The sequence below is a fragment of the Orbicella faveolata genome, unplaced genomic scaffold (assembly GCF_042242905.1).
Source record: "Orbicella faveolata isolate gen_17 unplaced genomic scaffold, um_ofav_v1 contig_34, whole genome shotgun sequence".
Classification (NCBI taxonomy): Eukaryota; Metazoa; Cnidaria; class Anthozoa; order Scleractinia; family Merulinidae; genus Orbicella; species Orbicella faveolata.
In genome coordinates this window covers 2,223,875-2,235,000 of record NW_028301563.1, presented here as the reverse complement: position 1 = coordinate 2,235,000, position 11,126 = coordinate 2,223,875, and the positions used below count along the sequence as shown (strand labels likewise).

Below are 11,126 nucleotides of genomic sequence, written 5' to 3'. Positions count from 1 at the left end.
TTGGTAGAATTTTAACTAAAATGAACGCAAATTGCGGTTTCCAATTATTTTTCTACGTATTATTATTAAACTTTACGCTTCAACGAAATCGCACGAACTGAATTGTCATTGAAAATTTGCAGTTGTTTACGCGCGCCCACTCGTTTTTTAAATAATTTCAAGTTTTTTTAAGTCAAAACATCATTAATGACCTTTTCTTAGTCTTCTAAGGAGTTTAATTATCCATTTCCATCTAAATGTTCCACCAAAACCTCGGAAAAACGGAAAAAAATGTCGCCACTTCGTAGACGACAGACAGCCACAGCACTCTAATAAGCAATTAGACTATGAGCTCGAGATTTCTATCGCGCATAGAAATCGAGAGCAAACAATCTAATTGCTTTCGTATAAATCTACTACTCGTTGAAAACTTTATCTAAATCCTCTTCATAGACACTTCGAAAACGCCAAGAAGCGGCCGTCATTTTGTTAACAAGGGCACACTGCTACGCTACTCACTATCTATCACAGAATAGATAGTGAGTAGCTTAGCCAATCAGAGAACGGCATTCGTGATAGAACGCTAGTAGATTTATACTAATGGCTGATAGTGTACGAGTAGCTCAGCCAATGAGATTGCAGCATTTGCATTAGCATACTAGTAGAATTCTACTAAAGTTGGTTAGTTGCATGAGCACACATAACCACCTTTTGTACTTTGCCAGTTTTTGTGCAGTCAACCCCCAAAATAGCAAAAAAAAGTATATATATATACAACAAAGAACTATGACAGGTTTCGTAGCCATTTCCCTCCAATAAATACAGTTTAACATCATCCTATATTGACTGAATTACGTGACTGATGAACGGTGAAGTGGCCACTTTAATTCTGAGTTGTACGTCGCATTAAGAAAGCACATGGCTACTTTTTTTTAGAATACAGCTGTCAGCTGAAAATTGATGCGTTTTCAACTGATAGCTTGGTTAGATCTGAGATCTCCAAAATTTATGGATAGCTGGGAAAAGAGCTGGAATTTTAACTGAAAGCTAAGAAATCACCGAGCAATCACTGATAATTAAAATTAGAGCGCCCCCCCCCCCCCCCACTCTCCTTCCTCTTTTCCAAAACCTTATAACTTCTCAAGTAATTTTTCTATAATTTCTAACAGCATGAATCCGCAGGTAGTCTAAGCTAACGTAGGCAGGTCGTGTCTTAACTGAAGTTAACCACGAAATACAAAATTAATACCGAACATTTGCATACTTTCCAACACACTAGTTTGACAATTAATAAAGTTACGAGTAACGACAGTACTTAATGGTGGTATGAAAATTAAGTCATTTTAAGGGGAAAAATGACATTCCGAATCGCAAACTTTGCTATTCTTTATTATGATGACAAGGTAAAACTGTTACTTACTGTTAACCCAGAGGGATTCAGAAACAATTATGTCTCTCTTTTTAGCTGTCAGTAATAATTCAAGCATTGTACTGGCTGTAGCTCCATATGTAGCAACAACAGTCCACCTGTTGCTATGACTACCAAGGAAGTCACCTGGTCTGAAGAAAATAAAGTCTGTTTAATTTGTAATTTGATCTGAATAACTAGTTCTTTGTCTGTCTATCTAGCTGTCTGTCTGTCTGTCTGTCTAAATTAATTTATTTAATTTGTTGTTTCCTAATAAACATGAGACTGGCGTGTCTCCACTCTCCAGCACCACCAAATGTACCTATGTTGAAGTGGTAACATGACGAAAATTGAATCTTTCCCACCTAAGCCATTTTACGACATATACAACTAGTCTGTACGAGAAGAAAAATGCTGTTTACTCTTTTCAACATCTCTTTTCGTTCCAGAGATACTCAATTTTTAAATATGCAAATTAGCTAAGTGATGACGTCATAAACTCAGCCGAATTTTGAACAAATATGATGAACAAAGATATCTGAGCCAATTTGAATCAGAAATGTTAGATTCTTGGCAGTAAGATTCTATCAGAGGTGCTCCACAAAATGAACCTAACATTTTTGTTACCATAGCAACATACTGGGTTCCAGACCTCCCCGACCGACAGGGCTCATATGAAGAGGCCCTGAATTTTATTCGATTTGACTCCAAGAACGTAAAAGAATCCGATTATCTGGCGTATACGAGAGGTTATGGTAAACGCATATAGCTTGTAGCTTAGATCTAAAGCTTACATCAGTAGCCCAGGACGTCCATCGAACCACCCCAGTTTAAATTTGCTGCGCCTTGTGAGAGATGCAAGGACCAGAATAATGACCAACTGTGTAGGTAAAACAGAAGCTGATCATAAATACATGTACATGGGGATTTCAAACATAACTAGTAAATATATCGGGATTTAATTTCACCCCAAGGTTGTGACAAAGCCTGGGTGCAAAAATGTATCCTTGATAAATTTTGGCACCCAGATGTGTGTATAGACTCTAGTCCAGTCCCTTACCCAGTCTCCCTTGCCCGCACGCTCATATAAGGGTTGAATCCACGCGGGAAAAGGAGAGTCCTGGGCCGCGTTCAGGATAATTTGCACGCTCAAAGTGAACTAATCAGAGTTTGTTGCTGACGTGCTCGCTAGGATTTCAATAGCCCTTTTTTTAGCCCGATCCGAATGGGGTCACCACCTTATCGTGGTGGAGCGGTTTGTGTGTCTCAATGACCCCTAGAGCTATGTCGGCTGGAGTCTTGTACTCCTGGTAGGGCCATCCATGCCGAACAAGTCGAAGGGTAGAGACCAGACAAAGAGTGACCCCCTGGTCCTCCAGGTTGGGGGTTGGGCTTAGGGTTAACAACCCTACCCCATAAAAAACAATTTGTTACAGAAACTGGAAACTTGGACAATGATACAACACTGGCTGGGGGTGTCACTGCTGGGTCTGCAATGACGCTCTTGGGTCAAAGGCAGCGGGAAGCCCAAAGGCCGATGGGCCCCATGGCAGCCCCCAAGCGACAGACGACCATCGGTTGCTGGAATTTGAGGACCATGGCAGAAGCAACACGGGCAGGGTAGGTAGCCAAGGAGATGCTGGACTATGGAATTGAAGTGCTAGGGATAGTGAGGCCAGATGGAAAGGGATGGGATCAGTAACACTACAGAGTGGTGAGACAGTGGTATACTCAGGAGATGACGAGGTGCACCAGGGAGGAGGAGCCATCATGATGGGTGCGAGAGCAAAGAGAGCGTTGATGGAATGGACGCCGATTAGCAAAAGAATCATCACAGCACGATTCTACTCAAAATACAAAAAGCTGACAGTGATACAAGCATATGCACCAACAAATGATGCGGTGGACCAGGAAAAAGACGAATTTTACAATCAGCTGCAAGACACTGTTTCAAGCTGCAACAGACATGATATGATTGTGGTGATGGGCGATATGAATGCCAAAGTGGGAAAAAACAACACTAACAGGGAGGAGGTTATGGGAAAGTTTGGCATTGGAGTCATGAATGACAATGGGGAGAGGTTATGCGACGTTGGTAGTGCAAACGGATTAGTCATCACTGGAACGATATTCCCACACAAAGAGATCCCTAAGTTGACCTGGAGGTCACCAGATGGGAGGACGCTAAACCAGATTGACCATGTCCTAGTAAATGGACGCATGAGAACATCAATCCTTGACACCAGAGTTATGAGAGGAGCAGACGTATACGGTGACCACTACCTGGTGAGAACCAGAATATGATTGAAGTTGGCAAGGATTGAGGGGAAAAAGATAGCAAGAGAAAGGTTTGACGTATGTAAGCTGCAAAGTGAAGAGATTAGGAGGAGATATAACATTGAGGTGAGGAACAGGTTCGAAGCCCTAGGAGATATAGAGGATCCGGAGGAAGAGCACGATCTGATTTTAGCAACGTATAGGGAGGCTGCAAAGAAAGTTATCGGGAGGTCTAAAAAGCAGAGCAAACCGTGGATAGGTGACAAAACGTGGGAAAAGATCAAGGAGAGGAAAGAGGCAAAATTGAAAATGGAGGGTGCTAGATCGGAACGACTAAAACAGAGAAGGAGAGAGGAATATGATGCGAAGGACAAGGAATTGAAAAGGAGTGCTAGGGAGGATAAGAGGAATTGGATAGAGAAGAGGGCTGCAGCTGCAGAAAAGGCCGCTGAGAATAGTAGAAATAAGGAGCTATACAGCATAACCAAGACAATAGCCGGGGAACGGAGGAGACAAGAATCGAAGTAGGCGTGAAAGACAAACAGGGAGTGCTTAAGACAGAAATGCAAGAGAGGCTGCAGAGATGGGTAGAGCACTTTAGTGAAATATTAAACAGAGATGACCCAATGAATCCTGTGGAAGAGGATGAGATAGAAGAACCGGAAGAGATTGGGGAAATAGATTTAGGAAGATGGCGATTACAAGAGGTTAAGGACGCACTAAAGGGGATAAAGCAAGGGAAAGCGCCTGGAGTAGATGAAGTGGGCCCAGAGCGGACATGGAAGACACTGCACATAGGTTGACTAGATGCTATAACTGGCCGGAAATGTGGAAGAAGGTGGCCGGAAATGTGGAAGAAGGGACTGATTGTCAAGATATTTAAGAAAGGTGATTTGCGGGATTGTAACAACTGGAGAGGAGTGACTTTACTACCTGTAATTAGTAAGATATTCTGTAGGATGTGGCTAAAGAGGATCAAGAGAGGTGTAGACAAGAAGCTTCGAAAGGAGCAGGCTGGGTTTAGATCAAAGAGAAGTACAACTGGACAGATCTTTATACCAAGAAACATCTTGGAGCAGGCAAATGAGTGGAGGGCGGGTCTGTATGTGCATTTTGTGGATTTTGAAAAAGCCTTTGATTCGGTACACAGAGAGAGCCTATGGAACATCATGAAAAGCTATGGGATACCACACAAGATGGTAAGAGTGATCGCAGGCATATACCAGGGCTTCGAGTGTGCAGTTGTTGATGGAAGTGAGACATCAGAATGGTTTAAGATCAAGTCTGGAGTAAAGCAGGGGTGTGTGATGTCAGGATTCTTATTCTTACTGGCCTTAGATTGGACCATGAGGGAGGCAACAGCAGACAAGAGAAGAGGAATACGGTAGAATTTCACAACGGTGCTAGAGGATCTTGACTTTGCGGACGATATTGCACTACTGTCATCCAAGATTAACGACCTGCAGGAAAAGACTAGGAGACTAGCAGAAGAAGCAGCCAGAGTAGGCCTCAAACTTAATGCAAGAAAGTGTAAAACACTGGGGACTGAGTTTGCTCGTAGTTCAGAGGACGTTGTGGTTAATGGTGAGGAAGTAGAAGACGTCGAGGAATTCGTATACCTAGGTGCTACAGTAAACAAAGAAGCAGGAGGCAGTAGAGATATTACGAACCGACTGCAGAAGGCACGTGAGGCATTTCAGAGACTAGGGAAGGTATGGGCAACCAGAGGAATAGGAAGGAGAACCAAGATACGCCTATTCAAGACTTTAGCTCGACCGGTCCTGCTATATGGCTGTGAAACATGGAAGATCATTAAAGCTGATGAACGAAAACTGAACAGTTTCCAATGCCAGTGCCCGAGACGGATACTGAGAATTAGATGGCAGCAAAGAATTACAAACAAGAGAGTGGTTGAAATGGCAGAGGTCAATGACATTAGCTGCGAGGTACGACGAAGAAGGTGGAACTGGTTGGGACACATACTCAGGAGAGAGGGTGCGAACGACTGCTTCACAGCATTGGGATGGACACCAGGAGGTCGAAGAGCGAAAGGGAGGCCAAAGACAACTTGCAGAAGGACGGTGGAGACGGAAAGAAACAAGGCGGGGTGGAAGAGCTGGGAAGTAGCCAAAGCGGTGGCACGGAACAGGGAGTGTTGGTCGGAAAGCGTGACGGCCTTATGCGCCTACTGGCGCGACGAGAAATGATGATGATGATGATTTCATGGTTAACTTTTCTCATTTGCATTACAATATAATCTAGCATGTAGATCCAACCCGAAATAGACCTTTTCGACTGGGCGGTTTGCTGCCCCATTTCAGACCATGTGATGATTCTATTGAGAATTCCTCCTTTCAAATTTTCTGTAATGGGACAACAAACCGCCCAGGCGAAAAAGGTCTATTGTCTTGCACCACGTTGGATTACTTGTGATCCAAATGAGAAAAACTAACCATGAAAAAGGCTGTTGCTTGTTCAAATTAAAGATCAGCGTGCGTATGTCGAGGGAAGCGTGAGAATTGCTTCTTTAGTGATCTGCAAATTCAGCCAAAGCTAGCCTGCGTTGCAGGCGTAAACGGGGAAGGGGTAAAACAACTTGAGCGCTAAAACATGTTTTATTCGACTACAAAGTTCTCACAATGTACAGTGAAGAAAAGAGGGATCCTATTGGCTGGTTAAAAACACGCCACAATCAGTTGAACGACGGTTGAGCGGGAACGTCTCATTTGGTTTCTAAAATTGTCAATAAAAAAATTCACTTCCTCGAATATATGAAAATGCAGGCAAACAAAGTCAAAATACTCATCAAGTTTTAGTAAGCATCTTAGCTTTGTAAAAGTCAAAATCACATTGCAAAACTTTAACAAAAGGAACCTCGCATGCAGCTGAACTCGACGGAATATTTGCAGCTAACCACGATGGCTTGAAAAGAATTAGTTAGAACCAGCGCTTGCACTATGTTATAACTAGTAATAATTATCCCTTTAAGCTGCCCCCGCTTTCTTTTATTTCTATTGATTGAAAGCAATTGAACATTATTGTATGAACTAAAACTTCTATATCTTTTTTTTGTAAACTTTATCACTCATAATGTTGCTATAGCTTAGGCATCTTATCACGGTTATCCAAACATGCCACTAAGTAAACTAAACCAACACTTTCTATTTAACTCATTACATTCCAGACAGCCGTGAGTTTTCGTTTGAAGGGACACAAAGAGTACTTTCTGAAAAAAAAAGGTTTCCTTCTTGGGAACTAATATATCTGTTACAAAAATATCACTCAGTAGAACTTAAGAAGAAAAGGTTAACGGTTATAGAGAAACAAAATACTACGTCACACCACTCTGCTGTTTGAATCTGATGACGAAACAAACCATTTTTTGTTGTTATAAGAGCAAACGTACCTCGAAAGCAGAACAGCAGTTGAGAAAATCATCTGGAACTTCTGTCACGAAGTTTTTTCTGAGACGGGTAGGAAGAGGAAGCACCCGGCAAAGAAAAGACTTTTCTCTGCAATTCCCCCCTTCCCCTACCCTCTTGCTAAGAAAGGCCTGATACTCAGGTTATTAACCGAAGTATCGCGTTACTGTCACCTCTAATCTATAAATGCAAATTAGAGTCAAGTTCTTTGTCCTCAACGAAACGCTGCAAAACATTTACATTTACCTTTGGATTCCTGCCAAGTCACCCAGCGGTGACATGAGCTCTACGCCACGTAAGATTACTCAACACAAATGAGCGCTCTGATTAAACGACATACCAAAGGTTGATCTGGCGATCGGAAGTATTTTAGTCAAAATTGAACGCGAGCGAAGCAACACTCACCTCGAATATCGAGATTTAGCGGTAGTTCAGAATTACTTCCGATACCTTCTGAGTTGTTTTTATCCCAAAATCCATCTTCAGGATCTTTGAAATCGTTTTCAATTTGTTCTATGACTATATCAGAATCTCCGCCATTTCGAAGAGAATTTACTTGACCGCGGTGTGTTTATTTGACCCCCAGAAAACTTTCGGCAATCTTTTGCGTACTTTTCGGCAATCCTTTGCGGGGCGTGTTCTCAAAAATCGAGAGTTTTTCTGCTACGGCGAAATTTTCCTCCCTATACGCGGGGACTTCTAGGGTGCCTCCTTGGGCTTTGGCTTGGGTTTTGACAATTAATAGATGGCCACTAAGCTCGTGCGCGCTTCCAAAAGTTCTCCAATACATAGTTTCGCCGCCATTTTTCGAAGAGGGTAGATTCTAGCGTTCTGAGCATGCGCATGTAACTAGCTTATCCCGGACTCTCTCTTCTCCCGCCTGGACTTAACTCCTATATAGCGTGAGGAGGGGAATTTCCGTATTGTCGCCTCTAGCGTGTAGAAAAGCTCTACGGCGCACAAAATAGTTTTCGACTTATTTTATTTGTCTACAGGCAGCTCTATTCTGTGGAGGCCCTCTGGACGTCGACAAAGTCGATCATCATGCAGCTATCATCAGTACAAGGGTCCCGCAAGTCCCAACTTTTCTTAGAATGCTTCCGGTAAGCAGTTGTTTGGCCCAATCCCTTAAATATAATGATATGTAGGACTATTTAGTGAACTATTTAGTGGTCTAACTAACTAAGACTTGTCTGATACTTGCGATCGTTTCGAGACGTCTCCCTTGGAGTGTAATATCTGATCTTATTCGTGCAACTCTTAATTAACTGATGCATGTTGCATGCATAAAGTGCATTCGGCTGCATCCTGGGTTATGATATTTGGTGTATCGCGTCCATGAGGCATTGCAGGTCCACATGACTGTAACAGTCAAAAGAGGCTGAAAAATGATTGTAGCTCTGAGATTAAACGTAACTGGTGATACTTACTGCTGGTGCAAGACATCCTAGATCAAACAATCCCTGCTGTGAAAGAGCTTTAGAACAGCTGCAAGGACAAGAAGTGCAACTTTGATACATGCTCCATACACAACAAGAAGCTTATAAGCGCGCAGTGAAATTTAAAGTAAATTACCTAGAATCGATACAAAACAGCACACTTCTATGAAGCAACGCATTAACAGTTATGAACCCAGTCTTTTCACCATAAAGTTATGGTAACTTCAATGCACCGCAGTCTAAAATTTTCACAGATTTTCTACCAAACGTCTTATGCAACTGAGCCTCTTTACATTATTCTATACTTCTCTGAAAATGCTAAGTTGAGAAGTTTCCGAGGTTAAGACCCCGGAGGGCAGAGTGCTCCCCATAATGACCTCTACCGGGAGGTTTCGCCCTAAAAGCGTACCTTTCTCAGGCTACAGGTATATGAAAAGGTATCGGGATTTCACAAACTGAGATATATGAAAGGGCTGAGGGAAATCGGTGTATCATCACTCCCACCACAACGTGAACCGAACGTATAAAACGCCGCAGGCAGGTGCTTTCACTGCAAAATTTTGGCAATTTTATGACATCCTATGTATATTGTCTAGAAGAGGGTAGACTTTACATTCGTGTTTCTTGGCAATACCGGAAACAAAGCACTTCAAACAAATAGCATTTGAAAGTTTCATTAAGGAACATGCCCAAGACCCCCCGCGCTTTCAAAATTGCGCTTACATCGCGGTAAAGTCGGTAAACTATGATTACGCTCTTAGTGGACTGCAACTTCAGCACGAAAGGGAGCTCTGAAAGCTAAGTTGAACATTAAATATTACGTGTTTATCTTGTTTCTATAGTACTATCATGGAACACTGTCGCGTAATTTTACTCTGTAATGAAATATATTCTTACATCCTAGTGGAAAATTGAAACACCCTGGTAAGTTTTTGCATGGAAACTTTTTCGTTCGAATTCCTGGCCATGGAGCACTTACCAAGTCATCACTGCTACAAGGGGTGCTTGATTTGTGGATCAACTACAGAATACAGGGTTCCTTTAATTTAAATGCATATAATTTTGATGATTCGCTGCGATAGGTGACGGAACAATGCATAAACGCAACCCGATTTTAGTTTCAATTTCAAATAATGCTGATACAGCCGAGACGAAGGGACCACGGGACTCCAACCAAGGAAAAAAAAAATCAATACGAGAGCTATTTTCAGTCAATCTTGGAACTGATTTATAAATATAGTTCTCAAACCTTAAGATCAACTTTGCATTTTTCCTTGGTTCATTAAGATTTATATTATCTGCAGGTGTTTACAAGTATTTACATTGTTACAAACAAGTTTTTACCCTGTTACAATTATCTGTCTCTTATATTATTATGTGGGATCTAATTAATTATTAAGATAATTTTTCTAGCCTATATTTAAAAAAGAATTTTACTAACAAAAGCTATTTTCAGTCAATCTTGGAACTGATTAAATATAGTTCTCAAACCGTTAGATCAGCTTTGCATTTTTCCTTGGTTCACTAAGATTTATAGTTGATTAGATCATGTAGATCATCTCCAGTGACATTTATAAGTCGCTAGGTATGTTTTGTCACGATTAATAACAAGGCTCAGGAACAGGGCAATACACCACCGTTGACGCGAACGGAAAACTACGGTCTTCCCCAGTGGCGTTCAGTCGACGAAAGCCTATGCATTTGCGCGAACAACTGCGATTTTTGATTTGATCATGAACTTGCCAATTTGGTTTTTTGATTTAATCAATGTTCATTACTTGCTATTTTACCTTATAACTTTGTTTATAACCTTATCACACTTGCAAATTTACTAATTTATTGTTTTTACTCTTTGTCGTAGACCGTCTGTCTCCCGTCTCCGCCTTATTAATTTTATAGTAGGGAATACCTCTGCAACTATTGCTATTTCCACTGCACGAAGCTTTTTTGCTTTTTTTGTGGCGGACCTTTTACCAAAGATGTTACCCGCAAATATCAAGGTAGTTGTTCGCCCGTAAAAGGAGTTGTTTCTTCCAGATCGGATGATAAAATTGGCAATGATCCGTAGAAATGCTAACTTAAAATTGTCGAAGAATTAGCATGTAAATCACTAATTAGCTGAAGCGTGAGGATCATTCTTAAAAGCAGCCATTCTCAGTACTCGCTGATAAAACTTTGATGGCTCAGCTAAACCCGCCATAAAGTATTGACCGCTAAAGGGACAGCTAAAATGGGCAAGTACTCAATGTTTTTGTTTACTCCACTCAGCCCCAACTGAAAAATATCAAGGTAAGCTTTGCTTTTGTTCTTAATGACTACCACGCACTCGACAGAGTGTTACTTTCGTCAGATTACGCATACACAGACAACAACACTGTGCGAGAGAAACGCACAGTTAAACGCACAACATGAAATAATATCACGCTAGCAAGGATTTTTCTCACTTACTCGTTCTCAATCGTATCATTTGATGCCATTCTGACTCTGTCAAAGTCGTTGCCAGCAGGATCGGCTCATATCAGCCTAGGAGATCAGCATTCCTCGCTCACTCTTCCGCATCAGGCCGGGAAACCGAAGTAATTCTTCGACCAACGTCGTGTA

At 41.7% G+C, this 11,126-nt stretch overlaps 1 protein-coding gene across 1 annotated transcript in view; it reads right to left on the bottom strand.

Annotated features, from left to right (window-relative positions):
- LOC110058783 (receptor for retinol uptake stra6-like) overlaps nucleotides 1-11,111 on the bottom strand; it is a 15,896-nt gene extending 4,785 nt beyond the window's left edge. The window contains exons 1-4 of the mRNA XM_089272206.1: nucleotides 10,974-11,111; nucleotides 8,517-8,574; nucleotides 2,182-2,267; nucleotides 1,400-1,539 (exon numbers count right to left, since the gene is read on the bottom strand). Coding sequence (XP_089128332.1) covers nucleotides 1,400-1,539; nucleotides 2,182-2,267; nucleotides 8,517-8,574; nucleotides 10,974-11,002 — 313 coding nt within the window. The 5' untranslated portion in view covers nucleotides 11,003-11,111. The remainder of the gene's footprint in view (nucleotides 1-1,399; nucleotides 1,540-2,181; nucleotides 2,268-8,516; nucleotides 8,575-10,973) is intronic.
- Nucleotides 11,112-11,126: the final 15 nt, after the last annotated feature.